Below are 22,402 nucleotides of genomic sequence, written 5' to 3' on the forward strand. Positions count from 1 at the left end.
AGATACAAAAAATTAAAATTTTATGGCTGATTATATATTATTAAAAAACACGTCAAATTTTACATTCCGAAAAATCTTTTATCTCAAAATGTAATCTTCGTATTATATAAGTATATATAATTGGCGCGTTTCACCCTTTTTGAGTGTTTGGGGCCGAGCTCCTCCTCCTATTTGTGGCGTGCGTCTTAATGGTGTTCCACAAATGGAAATCTTCTTATTGATTGGCGCAAAAATCTCTTAGGCGATTATGGAAGGCGTTAACAAAGTGTGCTAGACGTTTTTTTTCTGGGACGCCAGTTGGATACACCGACTGAAGTCAAGTCCTTATCTACCTGAGCGTTGACCTTCCTTTACTACCACCAGTTGGTACAACATCGAATAATTTCAAAATATTACATATAAAATATTATGACGACCTAGGAAGACAAGTCGGGTTAGAGAGAAATGTTATTGCATTGGTCCAGTTTTATTTTAATTTTGACTGGACTAGGACGTGATTAGAACTATTGGACCTACACCATATATATTCAGTAACCCCTACACCCCTATCAGTAACGTTATTACACAGCTTACGTGATTAACGTTGTACTGAAAAAAATTTTACGAAACTTAACGTTTGCCGTCACTGTTGGAAAACAATGAACCAGCGAGTTGACTGAACTCGTTGCTATTGGCAGAGAAAGCGCAGTCTACTCTGTCAAAGACTATCTTTGCTTCTGTGATAGGCCCGAAGTTTTTGGTTAGGTTTCTTATTTTGTCGATATTGTCTTTAAAATTTGGGAAAAATATTGCTTTTTCGTCCAAATTTAGTGTTACGTTAGGAGAAAAGTGATGTTAAAGAAACACTCTTTAAAAATGGCATATTTTAAGGGGAAACGGTGAAAACTGTATAGCATGCAATTAAATTAAACGTGACTATAAGAAGAAAATCTCGTTTTTAGCGTATGTATGCGTGCGCTGTGTATGCTGCGGAACAGCTAAAGCCGCTGCCGAGGTGACAACAGTAATAAACGTAATTGATTAAAGTGATCCTCCTCTTCTGTGACGCTCTCCCTCCATCACTTTGTTAGCAACGAACAACGACGTGTGTAATGAAAGAGTCGTCCCGGTGCTAGAAATAAAGTATACAATACAAAAAATAAAAAATAGTACACGCTAATAAAGAAAACTTGGCCTGAGAAGAGAATCGTTGAAGGGAAATTTAGCGTTTTCTGTGATTTTCCTGCGATACACGACAAACGGAAGAAAAAGTAAGTAATTGGTTGAAAATTTGAAAGAAATAAAAAAATCACCTTTATGCTACATATGTTTTATTTTAATATTAATATATTTGCTTTAATATAGTGTATCCTTCCCCGTTGCATTACTCCACTATGCGGCCACAAGCACCTGGTGCTGGCCAACAACAATATGACCACAATGCTGAGGAGTTGGGCAAAGCAGAATGGTATTGGGGCGAGATTACGCGTGAAGAGGTGAAAAATATTTTATCTGGTGAGCCGGATGGCAGTTTTCTTGTGCGTGATGCCTTGAACAAAAACGGCGAATATACTCTAACGCTGATCAAAGATGGAACCGAAAAGTTAATAAAAATTTGCCATTTAAATGGAAAATACGGTTTCACCGACTGCAAATTTAATTCAGTGGTTGAATTGATCAACTACTATCGAATAAATTCATTAAAGCTTTACAATAAAATGCTAGACATTACGTTGAGCAAACCAATCGTGAAACCGGCAGAGGAAGATGACCATAATGATTTGCGTATTCTTGCCGATAAGTTTCTTAGTCTGCATAATATGCTGAATAAACAGCAGTACCTACTAGATCAAAAAATGAAAGTATTTAAAAACGTCGAAGCTGAGCTAAACGAAAAGAAACCAGATCAAGAAGTTTTTCTGAAAGCGGAAAAATTGTTTAAAAATCAAATAAAATTATTAGAATCGTACATATGTACTGCAGCGCAGCCGCAGGCCGGCACAACTGGTACAATAACGAACGCGAATGGCGGCGGAAATGGTTCTTTTGTGGCCCGTCAACAAGAACAGGAAAAGTTACAGGCAAATGCAGCGATATTAAAAAAGAAACTTCATTCATTGTGTACAGAAATGGGAAAACTGAACCGCTATGTGGAAGATAAGAAGGAGGACTACAAAAGGTTGGAACGACAAATTAACGCAGCGAAACCAGAATTGCAAGAATTAAGTATGGAAAAGGACAGGATAACAGAGTAAGTAAACTTGTTCATATTACTTAGAATTAGTAGATAGGAAATAGAAAATAGAATAAACTTATCTGTTAAATTGGATGGTCTCTTTAAATTTCATCGAAATTGCGCCACATCAAAAAAATTGTTAATAAGAACAATGAAGTTATTGTAATAAAATATTCACAACGCAGACTCATTATAATCGAGATTTACTATATTAGTTTTCAAACGACATATTTAAAAAATGTTTGCTTTACACAAGTTCAAAGAATTTCTTTGTAGAGAATTGCAATGTGTGCAATTATTCTTATCGGGAAATGCAAATATTATATTTAATTAAATTAAAAAAATAAATCAATTTGGAAAAAAATTAGTTATTTTTTAACATAATACACCAATTTGACAATGCAATTTTATTAAACCGCTAGAAAATCTTTTGCCAAAAGCATAAAAAAAAGTTTCATTTAGAGTATGAAATGATACGGAAGGAGAAAAATACTATGATTTAATGTTTCTCAAATATCCACTTTACGTATAATTTTTTTTATTATTAAAGAAAGAGTAGTGGATTATAATATGGAATTTATCGTTACAATATATTACGACGAATTATTTGCAACCTATAACGCGCTGCTTTAATTATCTGCCTAACATCTATCATTTTGTCATCCTGGTGTGTGTATGTATGTACATTTTCTCATGCCTTGAACTGCGACGACTTTGCCGGTAACAATAAACCAGACAACTCGTAGCCAATAGTCAGATGTCTGAAAATAATATTTATTGTATTGCGGTAGTATTGAAAAAATGAGAAATTTCAATTACCCACGCAAAAAAAGTCGATTGTAGCGGGCCTTTCGAGCGTCTTCTTTAGTATTTTGTTTGGAAAGCCGCCACAGTTCGATGACGCCTCTTTTCTAATTCGATTTCGTGACAAGAATCCAATGTGGGGGATCTATTAAAATTTGCGACTTTTAAAAATTTTGGTTATTTTCGTTAAAATCGGCCAATTTTAGGCGATTAACTTGGTACACTACCTAAAAACACTAGTAAATATTCATCCCGGCCACTCAGTGGAAAATATTGTTAGGAAAGAAAGCATTGAAGAAGATCAAAATGTAGTTATAATGCGATACCGAGTTATTTTGTTTATAGTAGAGATGTTGACGATATGTAGTTTCCACCAAACACTCAACGAAGTGGAGTTTATGTGAATAGATCAGCAATAACTGTTGAAGAATAATATTCGGCGTGAAGTTGCCTAGATGGAGTTTCAATCTTATCTAAAAGTCATCGAAAATTTCACTATAGAATCGACGTTCAAACGGTTCACTAGACAGGAGGACTAGTTTACTGGGGCGGCAGCCCTTGGTCGGGAAAAACCTGAGTCATTCCGGTAACGTAGAACCAGCTGCCTTGGGAATGATAAAAACGGCGTCTTTTAGCATGTTTCGTTTGAAAAATAAACTCGAATTGAAAACCCCTATACCATGCGTTATGTGCATAGTTCATTAGTATTTGAAAATATATTTACTGATGTCTTCAATTAAGTTTTTTGTGAGGCAACAGAATAAAAATAAATATTTGCAGCAATCATTTTTGGAATAAAATGCGTTGTTGCCCGTCGCCTTGGCTTACCGCTAGATGAGATAGACGTCGATGACTGATGACTTTACCGCACTGGGAAGAGTTTGCAAACTACTACAACAACAATAACAACGATCGGTCTGTTATAATCTACAGACATTGAAAGTCATTGTATGGGTTCTGAAATCAATAAAAAACTTTTAAGAAACGCTGAAAAGGTTGCATTAATTATTTGCATCAACCACTGGCTTCGTGTTCTTATGTACTCTGAACTTTTGCTGAATCACAATCCAAGATTGCACTAGAAATATAAAATATTTCCAACATAGCAACAAAAATAATAATATAAAAACAAAAATAACTTGGCAAAGGTAGTTCGAGAAACAGGCCCCCCTCTCACATCGAGTCTCAACCATAGAACAAGAAATTGGTCACAGTCTCCGGGTCTTCAATTCGGTGCTATTGATTAGACTATTTTGTTGTCAACCGCAGCCTCATAGAACATATTTGTGTGCATGTATGTGCATATTGCAAAGGAACGCTTTAGCATTTAATATACTTTCAGTTTCGGTTTACTTGGAACCCCTGCTGATAGTTGTTGCCAAGCAAAGTTAATGATCCTATTATCACCATCTCGACACACTGGCACAAAAAGGCGGAGGACAATTCGCTTTGGTGAATTTGCCTTCTGTAAATCTGCTGAGATATCTGTGTTTACAAACTAAAAATTTCGACAATTCACATCATGCTTCAAGGCTCTAAGAGGTTTTGCGAAAATGCCCTCAAGTCGCATCAAACACCACTTTTCCGATCAAGCTGAAAAAGTTCCGAATTTTTCTGTGTGCTATCTATCACATACCCATTTCCGAGTATAAAGAATGGTATGTAAATAAATGATATATTGTGAGCATTTAAACATTATATTTACCATATATCAGATTGTGTTGAGGTAAGAAATGTATACTTATTTATAATTCAAAAGCAAATTCCATCAGGTTGTTGCCTATAAGGGGTATTGTTGTTGTAACAGCATAATTATTCCGCATGCATGCATGGAAAATCCTGCTGGGGTGACAGTCCATGGCCGGGTATAAATCCGGGTCGTCCTGGTACCGTTGAACCGATTGTCATGGGAACGGCCTGTGAGGCGTCAATCAGCAAGTTTTAATATAATTCATACATATAATCGGGCAGGTTCAGAAAATTTCAATGGAATTTTATTTATTTTATTTTTTAAAGGTTTACATAACAATAAAATTATTATACAAACTGAAAGTAGTGCAGCGCTAGCATCGGAGGCTTTCGGTTGGAATTAATATCGCAGTATGTATGTAAAGAGTGATCAATTTCGGGTATCAGATGTTAAATTGAAATAAAAAAACGGAAATTGAAATTGATTGATTGATTTTAAAGACAATCCCCTTCTAATGTTGGTAATTTGAAATTCATTGGGCCTTAAAGGGTTAACTCTCATTTCTTCTGAACTGTATATTCGCGAAATATCTGCGAAATGCACTTATGGTTATTAAGTTTTTGAAAAGTAGGTATGTGCACATTTGGACCAAAAAAAGTACGTTGATGATTAATTGTTATGATAGTGATAGTAGTTGTTATTTTTGTTATTTTTGTAATTGGTGAATTGTATATTATATGTGCATACTTGAATTTATGTGCAATACTTTCTGCTTTCTATTTATTTTACCTTATAGACGTCTCATGGAGGCTGGTATTAAGGAGGAGGATATCATTCTGCTCGCTGAAATGGGTTTCGAGGCCTGGCAAAAGAGATACGAAAGTCGGACGAATTTACCGCATAATAATGATTCTCTATGGTTTCTTCGCGATTGTTCGCGCCAAGAGGCGGAGGAATTATTAAAGGGTGCCCCTACTGGCACATTCCTTATTCGTGCTCGATCTGCTGGTCATTACGCACTTTCTATCGTTTGTAAGAATGTTGTGAACCATTGCATCATCTACGAAACGGAAAGTGGCTTTGGCTTTGCAGCTCCTTATAATATTTACGTTTCTTTGAAAAAATTGGTGGAGCATTATGCCAGCAATTCCCTCGAAGAGCACAACGACACTCTGACCACAACGCTACGCATACCGGTAAAGTATTGGCATGCCAACAAAGATTCGCTTCTGAAGCAGTTGGAAGAAGAACAGGAATTGGAACAGCTTCAGATTGAAGAGCAGCAGCAGGCGGAGCAGCAACACTTACAAATGCAGCAACAGTCAACTTCTGCGATTTCAATACCTAGTAGTGAGACACTGGAAGCGCAAACCCCACCCTCTTCGTTAAATTCTTGGCCTGCTGGCAGCCTAGAAGGGAGTGCCAGTGGCAACCAAAATCAGTCGCAGCCATAGTCGAAACATCAGTAAAGCCTGCCAGTGTTGAATATGCTATTATGGAACTTCCATTCAAAACCACAGGCCCGCAAAGAATACAAAAATCCTAAAGAGGGAGAAAATAAGTTATATTTTTTAAGTCCAGCTTTTGTGATGTGATGATGTTGGAATTTTTTTTTTTGAATGCATGTTTCCAATGCAGCAACATGACAATGAGAGCGACGATTGTTGGTATAAGTAAAGTGTAGAAAGTTATATTAATTTGCTTTTTGTCATTAATTGAAAAAAAAAATGAAAAAAAACTCTCGCAATATCAGTGCAACGATAGCGGTCGAAAACATTTTCTCATGACAATGAGTCATTTTATTTTAAAGTTGCCGCACTTTTGTCATGAAGTCTGCGTTTTGTGATTATCGAAATAATTATAGAAGTTATTGTGATGGATATAATTGTGAAAAAATATCAATATTAAAAGGAAAATGGCAGTTGTTTCGTATTTTTAGTATTTATAATCAGATGAAGATACTAAAAGTAGGGTCGAATTGTTCTATATAAAAATGGGATCCAAATGTGGTGAAGCAAAGTGCATTTCTCTCGTGATACGTTAAGTTGTTAAATGTGAAGTATACAAAGACCGAAAATCAGCATACGGTTTAAATTTGTGTGGTAAAATTTCAATTTGAATTTTTTTTAGCCATTATTTTAATTTGAAGTTAATCGTGTTTAGCTTTAAATGTTTAAAATGGAAAGCCACTGTTAAATCTGTCGGAATATATGTATGTGCATGTATGTTTGTATATGCAAACATTTAAAATTGTTTCGGAAACACATAAATCACCGGCAGTTTAATGCAGCCATTTGAGTATACACAAATGCTTGCAATAGTAGGTAATCGCCTCACCGAAGTCAATTCACTATTAAAGGTTGACTTAATTTTGGTAGAGTTTGAAAGCGAAGATGATGTTGAAGATAAATTTTTCGTTCGTAGTGAAAATATTGTATCGTATTTTCCAAACGACATTTTGTAATTTTGTTAATGCTAAGGTTCCGTCACACCTTTTTCTCGTAAGGCCGATGGTTTTCCAGTAATGCAATATTAAGTTACCACAAGCCAAACATACATACATACATACATCTTGAATTTACAAGTAATTATATTTAACCGAAAAACTACATATACTGATGCAAATATATATACCATTTATGTATATTACATGAACTGTAACTAATGTTTTGTATTTGTGGATACTTTGAATCGCTAAATTTTGCAGTTATCGAGTTGGAAACTGAATTGTTAATTATTTAAATTTGGTATTTTTAAAGATGAACATTAAATGTTACTATAATGTCGTTGACATTTGCTCTTATTACTGAATGTTTTTTATCTTTCCTGTATTAGTGGCTATATTTGCTACACGAATTAATCCTATACGGTATGCCATAAACGCCAATCGATTTGGTGTTAATAATGTCAGAAATCCCGCCAAAGAAGATAATGGAAAAATGCATTGGGTTAAAAGTAGGATACAAAATCGAAATTGTTTTACGTTTGTTTCAAATATGATAAGGTTAATTTAAAAAAAATTTCACAATCAAAGTAAAAATGAATTTCCTCGTAAATAAAGTTATTCCCAGCGATTAATTCGGCAACCGAATAAAAATGTGTAGAGTTATTCCATAATTGTTATGTTAAGGAAACCGTCAATCTCCCTATCTATAGGATTTCGAAAAACTTCCTTAGATATTTTACTGATAATAATTTTACTGTTGTAGATCTTCGTGTATTTTTTATTCGCTGTAATTAACTTTTGTTTAATATTTTGTACATTTATGCATTAAGTTTCTAGTTTAATGAAATTTTTATATACAATTATATTTCCCTTCCCTTCTTTTGTCTATCGCCGAATAAACTATGGAATTTTTAATTGTTTTCTATATATCCATACTAAATTATTTGAAAGTAGCAGCAAAAGAATTGCGTAACAAACAGGGTATGAAAGTAGTGGGGAAAATAAAAACAAATTTATTTCTAGCTGTGTATATAAATAACGAATAAGTGTGCTAACTGTGCATATATTGACTATATAATATACCTATAAATGTTTTATATTTTGTATTAAAAATTGGCATGAATTGAAAAACTTTGGACTTTGTACCTACGTATGTCTTAGTTAATAAAAATAAACAAGTACTAAAAATCTGATGCATCAATGTAACTATTTGGCACTTTACAAACGACCGTTTCTTAATCGGGATTACCGAAGCAGTTAATCCTATTACCTATTAGATGCCCTGATACTAAAAAATAATTATTTATTAAATACAAATCTTAAATCAAAATTTCTCAAACTGTATCGAATCATCGAAACGATTCGAACGTATTAGTGCAAGCTATTGCATCCAGTGAAGAGCAAGCAATCTTCTCTTTAAAAGTTTTATTCGCTTTCATTCGAAAATGTTGCCATCGGAAATTCCCTAATCCGCTTAAATTATGAGAATTAACTCTAGTTGTCAATCAGCTTTAGTTGCACTTATTTCCTGAGATAATTCCGAATTAAGTCGTTAATCCCGGTTAACGCCACCGTCTGTCTAGGCCAGGGGTCTCCAAACAACGGCCCGCGGGCGGGTGGCATCCACCCGGCCCGCAACAGCTTAAGACTAGTGGCATCAATATGGTCCACGACAGCTAATGTTTTACTGCTGTTACTATTGCTGTTATAATTTTAGTGGAGGAGAATGAAAACACAATGATAATTACTCGATTTTATTTACTTGCACGGTAAAACTTTACAACAGAAATATGAAGGACCTAAGCATATTAATAACTAAAAAATAATTAAAATTTGTCCCAGTAATAAAAAAAAAATACTAATGAGATTTATGTAGTTGTGGTTTTCCACCGACCATTGTTTGTAGTTGTGGATTAATTTTACTTGTAGCAATTATTAAAAGAAATTTAAGATGCTGATCGGTTAATTTAGATCTGTAAACATTCTTTGAGTATTTCATCTTGGAAAACGTTTTCTCACACAAGTACGTTGTACCAACAACAGAAAACAATCCACGAGCAAACTCTTGCAAATTATCAAACTGTGCCAGTGGAAGACTCTTATAAAATTCCAACAAAGATGAATTTTGATATTTGTTCTTAAACATATCACTGCACTGTAAATCAATAATTTCATAAATTTATTTCTGTTGTCTTCAGAAGAAGAAAAAAACAATAAAAAGTTTCCTAAATACCACCTGTTGTGGATAGCTGAAATAGCTATGACGTAGTATAGTACATACATAGTAGCACTACTTGCCACTAGATGCCTGTTTGCTTAGGTGTGCAGAAAAATTAAAATTGTTTTGGCCTTTGGAACATTCCGAAAAAATTATTATGGCCCTAGGGTTTCAAAGTTGCGAGACCTCTGGTCTAGGCTATAAGGGTGTAAACTTTAGCCTTAATGCTCTTATATATGTATTTTCAAATTAAAGCACCTCCTCTTCCGGTTACAACAAAAATAACATCAGGAGCATGATCCTGTTTTTATGGTAGTAACAGGTGGAACATTTGTGGAACTACATCAAGACGCACACCACTAATAGGAAGAGGAGCTCGGCCAAACACCCAAAAAGGGTGCACGCGCCAATTATAATTACATATATATATATATATTGTATATATATGTATATAACAGGTGGGAGGTTGGTCTTAAAAATGCACCGATAAGTCTTCAACTGATTATAATGGCAAAATTAAATAAATATACTGAAATTACAGTGCAGTTGATGGTGAATGCGTTGGATTACTCCAAATGCTATTAACAAAAGACAAACGTGGGGATGCAGTATAGGGTATGTTCAACAATGCATTACAATGCGCAACATACCATTTCAGAGTGAGCAGTGCGTTCAAAAATGCAAATATGGCAGTACTGCAAATGCAACGCGTTCTTAAACGTCATTTTTGTATCAAAAGTCGTGCATTATTTGCAGCAAAAATTTTCACACTGCCAATAAATACGCTAGTACAATGTCTGATGAAAAGTGGGTATTTAATTATTTATTTTAGCTTTTAATACAAAAATTGATGAGAAATACGATATTTAAATTTTATTTTATTATACTTTTCTTGGTGCTAGCGATTACTTTAGTACATCGGAGATAAAATTACTGCTCAGAGTCCGACTGAGCATGGAGAACGAGTTCACGTCGGGAAGGAGGAAAAAGAGCGAGCTCTGGGCTAAGGTCGTAGATGAAGTAAAAAAAGTTAATAAAGATTTAAAAATAGATAGAAACATCGAGCAGCGAAAATTTTCTAATTTACTCATCACGTATATTTACTGTCACATTCAACAGATGGCCAATTTATTTCACTTTTCAATTTGCATATTGCCTTAATTGTTTTGTTGAAAAGATAATGCGCAGCTCCCTTAGCAATATCGAAGCGATCCGAAAGCTGTCGGAAAGTGACCCTGCTATTACATAACTTCCATAATGTTATGTATAAACATTTTTCTAATGGTTTCCCACAACGACCAGTCCTTGCAGTTAACCAAACTGGAGTTAAAGCTGCTTTCAAATACTTCATAAAACATTTGATTAAAAATACTGATGCAACTGGATATCAAAAACTTACCTCAAAAGTGGACCAATTCATTCGAAAATGAGAATAAAATATATCCTCGGGAAACGATTTTATTGTTTCAAAAAAATACTTATTTTTGGGTATTTTCCGTTTTGATATTAAACTTTTGACAAGATATGTTCTTCTTTTAAGCTTTACACGGTTTTTTTTTCTTAAATTTAATAACAGACTATCGGTTTTTTCCTCACATACATCGTCCATGACAAAACTTAGTAACAATTCCATTTTACTGCACAGCGCGTTCATAAATGCAACAAATCTATTTGCAATTTTTCAACAAATCTATCAGTTGCATGAATTGTCACATTGACAGTGCTGCCAGCGCTGCAAGTACTGCGCATTATAATGCGTTTCTGAACATAACCATAGTTAGGTCCTTCAGTTTCAGTTAAGAAACTTCGTCCCCCAATAAAATGAGTCGATAATATAGTTCACTAAAGGATGGAAAGAGTCTCCGTGAAACGAAGGAACAGTTTTCTTTTTTTTTTAGCGGTGGCCCGTCGACAGGCGGTTGTAGTTTACCCAACATATGTCCAGCATGTGAAGGCACTCCGCCTAACATCTCTCTCCCTCTGGACCTGTCGAAACAGTATGTTTCCTGGGCCTACCTACATCGCACTGACAGGGTTTAGTAAGCTGCTACAACAACAACAACTCGTATTTCAAAAAGTGTTATTGTAAACCACAAGAATATGAGTGTACCATACGAGTTATGGCACGGTAAAAAACTACTGGGCAAATTAAGAAAAATGTAAGCGCATGAAGGTAATACATTTATTGTATTATAGAAACACATTTAAGCCAAATCTTTCAAAAAAAGTCCTTAATATGAGATTTACGAAATCATTGTTAATATTGTTTAACACGGGACCACCCTAGCTTACTGTAATTAATTAGTACTTGCAGTTAACATAAGTACAGTTGCGAGCAAAATACTGGCAGAGTATTTTAACTGCCTTTGTATTTATACTATTTAGAAGTTTTTTGACTTTTTCTTATTGCTAATGCGTTTTTTTGTCGGGACAACTAGCAAGTGGAGCACTCAGACAATAATTGAGTCCATTGTACTACACTTGGATTCCCTTTTAATTTTCTTTAAATCTACCCGATCTCCGAAGAAATCTGAGTAGATCTTGTGGTGCCAAGGAGCCAAGATGGTCGCTTCCTAACACATCAGTGCCAAAGACCTCAAACCTGATTCGAGCGAAGGCGGGGCAGACACACAGGAAGTGGTCCGCCGTCTCATCCTTCTCTTCACAAGCTGGGCAGTGTACATTGTCTGAGATGCCCAACCTTTCCATGTGCTTTGCCCACAGAAAGTGGCCCGCCATCAGTCCAACCAGCCGTCTACACTCCCCTCTGCCTAATGACAGAAGGGTTTGCGACAGTCGATCGGACATGATAGGTAACATCAGTTTTGTTCATCTGCAGCCTCTCTCAGCCTGCCAAGCTCGCTTGTGGGTGGTAGTTACCCATTTGCTAACCTTGGCCGTGATGGCCGCAGAGGGGAGTGGCAAAGCGGGCTCTGGGCCAAAAAAGTTGGCCTCAGAGCCCATTTTAGCTAAGGAGTCAGAGGTCTCGTTACCCGCGATACCCACGTGTCCCGTGACCCATGTTAGGATCAGGCTATTATGTCTACCGACATAGTTCAGCCTGGATTTACAGGACTTCACTACCCCTGATGTGGTTGGAGGGCTGTCTAAGGCCATAAGCGCAGCTTGGCTGTCACTGCAGGCACATATAGATCTGCCTCTCCATCGTTTTTCCACAACAAAATTCATCGCTTCTTGAACTGCATACACCTCCGCTTGAAATACAGATGCATGCATTCCAAGAGCAAAGTGCAGTTTTGTCCCGCTGGATTCCACGTGGACCCCAGAGCCAGAGCCATGCTCGGTCCTGGAGCCATCCGTAAAAATGCGAAAACAGTGTTTGCCGGGCTCATTTTCTGAGTCTCCCCACAACTGAGCCTCTAGTAGCACTACACTGTATCTCTTTTCAAGTACGACTTTTGATGGCATGGAGTCAAGGGGCATGGAGAGAATCTTTGGATCGATGTCCATGCCTTCTCTGTGTTCCAATGCCGGACAAGGGCCGTACCAGTTCCCACTGTGTTTCAGTCTGCAGATGGCCTTCAAGGCCTCTCCTTGGATGAAAGCATCAAGTGGTGGTAAGCCAATCAGAACATCTAGTGCCGGACCTGAAGTAGTCGGAAAAGCTCCGGTACAACAGATGGCCACAGTGCGTTGTAGTCTCGATAAGGTCCTCCTGACTCCCACTAGAGAGAGTCTACTCATCCAGACCACTGATGCATAGGTGATAATGGGTCTTATCATAGCCGTGTAGATCCATAGGACCTTGCTAGGAGAGAGACCCCACGTTTTCTCAAAGACACCTTTGCACTGCCAGAAAGCTGTCAGTGCTTTGGATGCCTTTGTTTCAACGTGTGATTTCCATAGGAGCTTACTTTCGAGGATTACTCCAAGATATTTAATTTCCTTGGATAGCTGGATTGTGACTCCTTTTAGCTTTGGCAAAACGAGTCCATCAAGCTTCCTCTTTCTGGTAAAGAGGACAATACCAGTCTTGGCGGGATTTGTCGATAGCCCATTCACACAGCACCAAGTGTCAATCCAATCCAGAGTTTTCTGCACTTTCCTGCAGATGTTCATAAGCGAAGGGCTTGTTCCCAAACAAGCAACACCGTCCGCATATGCTTGTGCGTAGACTCCCGATTCGTTTAAGGTGGTGAGTAGATGATCGATTGCCATGCACCAGAGCAACCCCAGATGACACCAGCAAATCTTCCTCTGCTCGCACCGAAACGATTCTTTGGGCCAGCATCGAACGAATCCAATTTACTAGCACCCGGTCTACGCCGTGCCTACTAGCAGAGTTACACATACTGTCAAAAGTGGCATTACACGGTGTGACAAAAAAAAAAAAAATTAAATATACTTTTATGGAGACCTAGCACAACTTGTAGGTATAGTAAAACTAAGAAACATGGTATAGGAGAAATTTCCAATACACCCCCAAAATCTCATTTTATGGCCATAAAACCGTTTTTCAGTAGGTTGATGTGAACAATCACTCCTAACTTCGCCAATTTCCATCCGATTTCGAATTTGTTTTTTTAGTACGAAAGAACAAAAACAAGCCTTTTTGACAGTGAGTTGACATTTTTTCTGAAATGACAACTGACGAGACGGTAGACGGAAGTATTTGGAATTTTTTTATTTTTTCTCTATTTTTTCAACTTTGACATAATTTTTACGATATTATCCGATATTGAGGATTTTTTTTAGTACACTGCTGTTATAGTAAATTTAATTTTGCGCCAAATGAGCTATATTTGACTGTAATTGAATTAAAATTAAAAGAGTTGTGAGAGTTATAAGATTTTATTTTTTTTTTCACTAATTTGGTATGTAGGTATAGCTTACGCTAAATGGGAATAAGGACGTGTTTTGATGCGTTATTATAGATACGTAATATTGATTGGAGTGTATATGTATACATAAGAGTACACTGTACTGCATACAACAGAACTGGTTAGAATTTACGAAAATATCTGACATTTTATAGCACATTTTTTTCAATGGAAATATGAAAAAGCTCCCAAGTGTACCAAAGTTCACACTGTACATTGATTAACAAAAGAAGTTTGTTATTATAATTTAACCTTATTAAAACGTCAAAGTTGTATTGTTTGTTTCATTGAAATTCAAGAGATATAAATCAAAACGTTGCCAGAAAAGTCGAATTTCTCAATATTCTCCGATGATGTGGCATCATCAGCCTTATCAAAAACCAGATGATTGTTATTTTTGTAAAACGGACGTAAACGGTCATCATTATAAAACTCGAAAGCACATAAAGTATGCTGATGTTGCAACTGCTAAGAACCCCGTAGTCTTAGACGATATGATTGACTCAACTGCTAGTCATGAACTGAAAAAAGTTCAACTCATTGCTGATGATGATCAAACTGATAACAATAAATCTGATGATGAAGAGTACTTTCCGTCTGGTTCTAAGTCTTCAGAACGACACATTGTATCAAATTCCGACTTTCAGGATCTTTCTCGTGATTTACTTCTATCGGGAAGACAATCTGAAACGCTCGCTTCTCGATTTAAACAATGGAATTTAGTTGATGACGACTTAAGATGAGTGATGATGATCGAATTTCTTACAGAGAAGTATTCAAAACTGATGAAGAGAATGACAAATCTACCGTACCATACTAAACTCCAAAGGGCCGTTTCCAATGCATTTTTAAATTTGGAACCAGTTCCGCACCGTACCATACCGTACAGTGATGCACTGCACAATACTCCAATAAATATTATGTGTTTATAATGACACTTGTTATCATTTTCATGCTTCGAAACGCATACCAAATCTCGTAGTAAAAAAAAAGAAAAAATCTTAAAACCCACATAACTCTATTAATTTTAATTCAATTACAGTCAAATATAGCTCATTCGACGCAAAATTAAATTTACTATAACAGCAGTGTACTAAAAAAAATCCTCAATATCGGATAATATCGTAAAAATTATGTCAAAGTTGAAAAAATAGAGAAAAAATAAAAAAATTCCAAATACTTCCGTCTACAGTCTCGTCAGTTGTCATTTCAGAAAAATTGTCAACACACTGTCAAAAAGGCTTGTTTTTGTTCTTTCGAACTAAAAAAACAAATTCGAAATCGGATGGAAATTGGCGAAGTTAGGAGTGATTGTTCACATCAACCTACTGAAAAACGGTTTTATGGCCATAAAATGAGATTTTGGGGGTGTATTGGAAATTTCTCCTATACAATGTTTCTTAGTTTTACTATACCTACAAGTTGTACTAGGTCTCTATAAAAGTATATTTTCACTGTCGCACAGTGTTATCAAACGCCCCCTCTATGTCTAAAAAGATGCCCATAGCGTAGTCCCTCCTGTCGATGGCCAGCTCTACCCTAGCAACAAGGTTTTGCAGTGCCGACTCGCAGGATTTTCCACTCTGATAGGCATGCTGAAATAGAGACAAAGGGTGAGCCTTCAGCGACTTCTGACGTATGCGCAGTTCCACCAGTCGTTCAAGACTTTTCAGGATGAAAGAGGTCATGCTGATGGTTCTAAAGCTTTTGGGGCTGGTGTAGTCGTCTTTTCCAACCTTTGGGATGAAAGCGACCCTCACCATCCTCCAAGAGCGTGGTATGTAAGCCAGTGCCAGGCATGCCGAGAAGATTTTCTTCAGGGCTGCTGTCACGAACTCTGCACCCTCCTTCAGCATGTCAGGATATATGCCATCTGGTCCGGGCGACTTGTAGCCGCCAAAAGATTTCATGGCAAATCGAATGGCGGCCTCATTCACCACAGATCTGGCAACGAACCAGTCATGCCGAGAAGGTGTAACAGCTCTGACAACTGCCTCTATCAATAAGGGCTGTTGCCGGCTGATGCTTATCTGATTATCAGGAAAGTGAGATTCCATCAACAAGCTGAGTGTTTCACTTTGCCGCTCCGTGAAGGAGCCATCAGATTTTCTAAGTGACCCCAGCTTTGCAGTTGGGTCCCTTTTCAGGATCCTAACCGATTTCGCCGTGTCACTCAGAGATTCAATACCGCTGCAGAATTCCCTAAATGAGGCTCTTTTCGATTCCCGAATAAGCCTCTTGTAGTTCTTCTGAACATCACGGTATCGCTCCCAGTGCTCTGCAAGGTTAGTCTTGAGGGCCCGGTTTAGAAGTTTTCTCGACTCACGCCTCAACATCTGGAGCTCTCGATTCCACCAAGGAACGGGAGTCCGGCTAGGGAGAGGTCGAATTGGACAGGCTGACTCAAAACATCCGGTTAGGGCAGCGTTGAGTTTCTCAACAGCCGTCTCAATGGCCTGTTCTTTCCGAAGTCTTGGTGGCGTATCGTCAAGGTCCCGCAACGCCTCCCTAAACTTCTGCCAGTCTGTTTTTCTTGGGTTTCTAGAGGGCAATGGCATTTGTGCCTCCTCGCCACACTGAAACTCAATGTAACAATAAGCAGATGCAATCACAAACTTCGACCATCCGCGTCTACCTCTGTATCACACCTCAGCCGCTACCAGGTCTTGGCAACAGAATTGCTCAAGACCTGTCACAGTGAGATGGGATGATACTATAAGACCGGTCCTAGGTCTACTAGAACTCCTGTCATATAATAACGTGGCCCCTTTCAGCGCACTTAAGCCACAGAGGCGGCCCCTAAAGACCCAGGGCTCTTGCACTGCTGTTATGTGGGGTAATGTGTGCAGCTGGGAAAGCCTTCTACTTAGTAGTGCAGTAGCGGCTTTGGAATGCTGCAAGTTAATTTGCGTCACCGTCAAGGGACGGTAGCTACAGGAATCGTCCGAGCCAATCATTTGGGAAAGACATGGAAGCTGACCGTCCCAAAGAAGAGACTCAGACGGTTCCCGTACCGTGAGCCCATGACATCAACACTGGCCTCGTCCACTCGCACCACAAGAGCAGCCCCTTCCTTCCCTTCCCGGTTTTCGCTCTTGGTGTACGAGACGACTCGCCAAAGCCTCGTGTTGATGCCCGGATTCTGGGCACGTAGACAGGATAGGACATCCGCCGTAGACAGGTTTGGATCCTGAATCCAGCAGATGGCCTTCCTGAGGGGTACACTCTCCTCGCTGTAGACTGCGAAGCGAGTGGTCCCCATGGGGGGCACGTTATTGACCACGGACCTGATCCACTCGAAGTTGGCCAGAGACGCGCACGTCACCTTTATGGTGCCGTCCTTTGTCTCATAGCCCCTCGCGTTGGCTTCCGGACGGGAGGCAATAACCCGCGCATCAGCTGACTTTTGCAGTATTTGATTTCTGCATCCGTCAGCTGATGGTCAGGCCCCAGTTTTCCAATCACAGCCACAGGTCGTGGGCCAGCAGCCTTCTCGCTTTGGATGGCTTGGCCGCACCCTTGGATGTGCTTCGGCGAAGGTCCAGCTCCCGATCCTCCACTGACGAAGATTTCGCCGGGCAGACAACTGTGCTGGACATTTTGTTGAGGCGCCGATAGGGACGTGGCTCAGCAGAACCTTTTCCCGCCACATTGACTGGCGCCAAGACCGCGCTCGTACCTTGGGGGTCGTGGCTCGGCCATTGGCGGCAACCGCAGGATAGGGAGGTGTGCTGCTTTCAGCCACCGTCTTTCTCCGCTTACCTCGAGAGCGAGACAACTTGGGAGTGCCTGTGCCCACCGAGGATTCCGTAGCTTCCGTGGGTGTCACTTCCACTGATCGAGATCTTTTGGAAGATACAGACGCAGAAGGGCCGGCAGAGCCACATGAGGATTTCTCCCGCATGAGCCTTGCCCGCCGCTTTCTTCTCTTCCTCCTTGCCACGCTCTTCGATTTCCCTGCTTCTTTGGGAGGTCGTGCAGCCACCGAAGAGACCTCACAACTCAGGCCCTCCGAAGCAGGGAAACGTTTTTCAGACTCTGAAGTAGAGGAGATTGCGATAGCAACCCCCGTCTCCTCCAGGATGCGCTCTCGCTCGTAGAGCTGAGAGGCTTGGGTAATGGTTGGGGCCTCCAGAATCCATGCTCCTGCCGCCGAAACGGGTGGATTGCCACTTGTGTGGATTCCACCTGGAGTAATAAAACCATTGTTTCTATGCCAACTTTGAGTCATCACACGAGTGTTGAACACCCCCCCCCCCCATCAGGGAAGGCCACTCTTCTGATGCCAGGGCTTCCCTATCCACCACCTGGGACGCGCCCGATGGGAGATCAGGCAACTCCACACGGGGTGCGTTTACCTACACTAGTATTTGCAAGCAACAATGTTCACGTAACGGTAGGCTCGCCTCATATTTCGACATTTTAATTTTTGCAGCACTCAGTGGTTTATAGGGCTAGAACGAGAGGGGCAGTGTTTTACTTTTCCTAGACCATCATCGAAAATTTGGTACATCCGCATCAGCTAATTTGATAAAAAGTCCGATAACACAGTGCGACATCAAAAATCAAACCGCACGGGACCTTTTTTTTCTGAAAATATACCTATTCAATGGCAAAACCCTCGCTGGGTTTTTAAAAGTTAGCTCGATTTTTTTTTTTATTGCGTTTTGAAGTTTTCTATTTTCATGAGATTTTGGAGTTTTATCTGTACGCTAAATTTGACTTATAAATCGACCTTTGTTTGATTTAATCGATTTATTTTGTCATAGCTTGATGCAGAAATTTCGTACATGTACAAATAAACTTATTTTGAGAAGAACCTATATCTCAATACGCAATTTTGAATACCAAAATTTCGAAAAATTGTATGTTTTTACCATTTTTTACTGTAATTATGAAAATAATTTTATACGTAACCACCCGTTATACACATTTTCAGATTTTTCTATTTTTGCTAGTATTTTTGCCAGATACGGTTTTCCAATGAATATTGGATGTAACAAAATGTGATCGTGAGTAGTGAAAAGCAAGATTGGTCTCACAAGACTTTTAGCCTGTTAAGTACATAGAAAAGTGGCTAGCACACATTCCAAAATAAAAAGTATAAAGAAGGTTGTAGTCTGTCTTATCAGGAAATGTTTGTTTTAGAAATTCCAAAATTTCTTCCCAACGATTTTACCTGTTCTAAGATCGCAGCAGTCTTGCGAGCTCAGGTTCGTGCATAACAACTCCTAAAACACATTTGACGCGCTAAATATTTTGTGAACAATACGGTTTTTGTTAACATATTTGAATTTATTAATTTCATTTACGTGAATTTTTTATGAATTAAGAAAATAAAAAAATGTACAATTGTCCTGCAAATATTAACGTTTTCTGCTATTGTTGTGGGCGTTTCACACCAGCGAGTGAAAAGCATGGATCAATCAGTGATGATTTTACTGTGAGAAAGGAGAGCGCTACCATCAAACTGCGATGCCATTTGAGTCAAGATACCGAGGAAAACGAGCTCCAGGTGCCATACTAGCCGAAATATGTTGGTGGAGTAAACATATTTTTCAATACGACCAGGAAGAAAATGAAGAAAAATGGAGTAACCAGGAGGAAAAAGAATATGAGGTAGAAGAAGAAGAGACAGGCATGGAATTCTTTACTGATGAATCTGATTACTCTGATAATGATGATGTTGAAATTCAATCATTGTCGAAAAGAGCTCGTCTCTAAGGTTTTAGTACGTAAAATTCTTTATTTTAATAAAAAAAAAAAAATAAAAGAATTCAAGTCTATATTGTTTTTACGTAATCTATTTAATATTTTTACCTACAGAGTTTTTAGATATTTAAAAAAAAATTTAAAGCAGGCAGAAAGAAAAATCTTGTTAAAAATTTATTTTTTTAGAAACTAACAAACTTAAAGTTCAGTTTTATGTTTTTATCTTATAAATGACTTTTTTAGTACATTTTGCAACATTTTTGCTAGAAGAAATAGTGAGAAATTTTAATTATTTTCATAATTACAGTAAAAAATGGTAAAAACATACAATTTTTCGAAATTTTGGTATTCAAAATTGCGTATTGAGATATAGGTTCTTCTCAAAATAAGCTTATTTTTACATGTACGAAATTTCTGCATCAAGCTATGATAAAATAAATCGATTAAATCAAACAAATGTCGATTTATAAGTCAAATTTAGCGTACAGGTAAAACTCCAAAATCTCATGAAAATAGAAAACTTCAAAACGCAATAAAAAAAAAAATCGAGCTAACTTTTAAAAACCCAGCGAGGGTTTTGCCATTGAATAGGTATATTTTCAGAAAAAAAAGGTCCGGTGCGGTTTGATTTTGATGACCCCAAAATTGTCGCACAGTGTAAGTGAAGAGAAAACTTATAAAGAAGTACACAAATGATCAAATTGCTCTGAAAAATGATATCTTAAGCAATCTTGTGAAACGCACAGTAAGGAATAACAGAGGCAATCCAATAGACGCAGCTACCCAAATAGAAGACGAGCTAAAATACGGTTAGAAAATGTTTCCGTGACAATAAATTGTTTGCTCAGAATACTCGCAAGGTTCCTCTTTCGAAAGAAGTCATATTGATAAAAGTTTACAGACGCACATTTGTTGTGGCCACTTCAAAAATGGAGAAATATTTTATGGGCCGATCAGAATAAAATTGTTCTTTATGGTGGGAAAGGGTTACAGGAATGTTTGAGACGTCGCCCTAATACGGCAATTATCCAAGGCACACAAGAAAACCATTTAAACATGGCGCATCATCTATTAGGGTATGGGCATGTATTTCTTATCAAGGGATTAGTTCGATAAGTCTGATGAAATGGTTATGGATCAATATTTACATAGGTATATGTTAACATCATACACAAACAGGCTTCCTTGAATCCTGCAATTAGAAACCATCCTAAACATATTAGTAAAGTGCCAAACGAATGGCTTCGGGAGGATATTCACATTGAGTTTATGTAGTGACCAGGGTAATTTACAAATTTCTATCCTACAATTTGTGGGAGATAACTCAAAGAGCGTGGCAGAATTTTCCATTGGAAAGAGGTCGCTGTCTTGTCGACTCCATTATGAATAAAAAACATTTTAAGAAACATGGGGTAAAGCACTGCTTTTAAAAATCTCTACAAATTAAAATTCCTGGATTTTTTTTAACTTTTGAAAAATCTTCTTAAAATGTATGTATATACAGTGAAGTCTAGCAGCATATTTTAGAGAGAAAAATTCGACGCAAACTCGCTAAAGAAAGAGTTTATGTAGGCATGGAATCAAATAACACAGGAGAGCTTACCCAAATACTTGGATCAGCGCCACGACGCCTTCAAGCAGTGATTGATACCGGTGGTGGACTTTCACCCGATTTACACACGGAGACATCTGGAAGGGAGACACTGGAAATTCTCTTTTCATGTCTCATTCGCGGCCACACGGGCAAAATTGTTTTCGGCAACATTTTGACATTTAATGCTTTAGCATCGTCTGGTTCGGATATATTTTCGCACGCGCTTACATGTAAAGCGGAAAACGTTCGTCAACCATTTCTTAAATATATGAATGAAAAATGCAAACTGGTTAAATAATAAATAATTTGTTGTTTTTTTTATTTAAATATATTTATAAATTGTTGTACTTGAATGAAAAAAATTAAATTAAAAATACTTCATACATAAATAATTAACTTAAAATTAACTTGTGTATCTAGAAATGCGGGGAAAATTAGAATTCAACATAAACATGCCCCATAATATATTTTAAATTATACCTACTTTACTAGCAAAAATAATCGTGCATTTCCCAAGCAGTGTTCGGATGTTTGTCATCTTTGTTATCTTCCGTTTGCTTGAAAACCAACACATAACTCAGAACCTTCTCCCACAAAAGAAGAAAACAAATGAAGCAAATGTCAAAAATTGCTTTAAGATTGGAAATACGAATAAGAAGAGCAAAGCGTGTCGCCAGTACAGGAGACAAATTCCCTTCTCTCTTCCGCGGCCGTCCTTCACCACCAAGGTGGATTTAATAAGGTGACAGCATTCACCCAGCTGAATTTTTCGCTGTAGGTATGGCTTACGTCAAAATGATATGCTTTGTTTGTATGTATTGGTATGTTTACATTCGTATGTTTACATTTGCTTGCTGATTTTGACATGATGCTTGCACCAAA

General features: G+C 37.9%; 1 protein-coding gene across 1 annotated transcript; it reads left to right on the forward strand.

Moving 5' to 3' along the window:
• Positions 1-698: 698 nt before the first annotated feature.
• LOC128863125 (phosphatidylinositol 3-kinase regulatory subunit gamma) lies at positions 699-8,346 on the forward strand. Its single transcript, XM_054102083.1, has 3 exons — positions 699-1,250; positions 1,345-2,230; positions 5,506-8,346. Coding segments are annotated over exons 1-3 (1,545 nt in total). The 5' UTR covers positions 699-1,249; the 3' UTR covers positions 6,164-8,346.
• Positions 8,347-22,402: the final 14,056 nt, after the last annotated feature.

The sequence above is a fragment of the Anastrepha ludens genome, chromosome 5 (genome assembly GCF_028408465.1).
Source record: "Anastrepha ludens isolate Willacy chromosome 5, idAnaLude1.1, whole genome shotgun sequence".
NCBI classification, from domain to species: domain Eukaryota; kingdom Metazoa; phylum Arthropoda; class Insecta; order Diptera; family Tephritidae; genus Anastrepha; species Anastrepha ludens.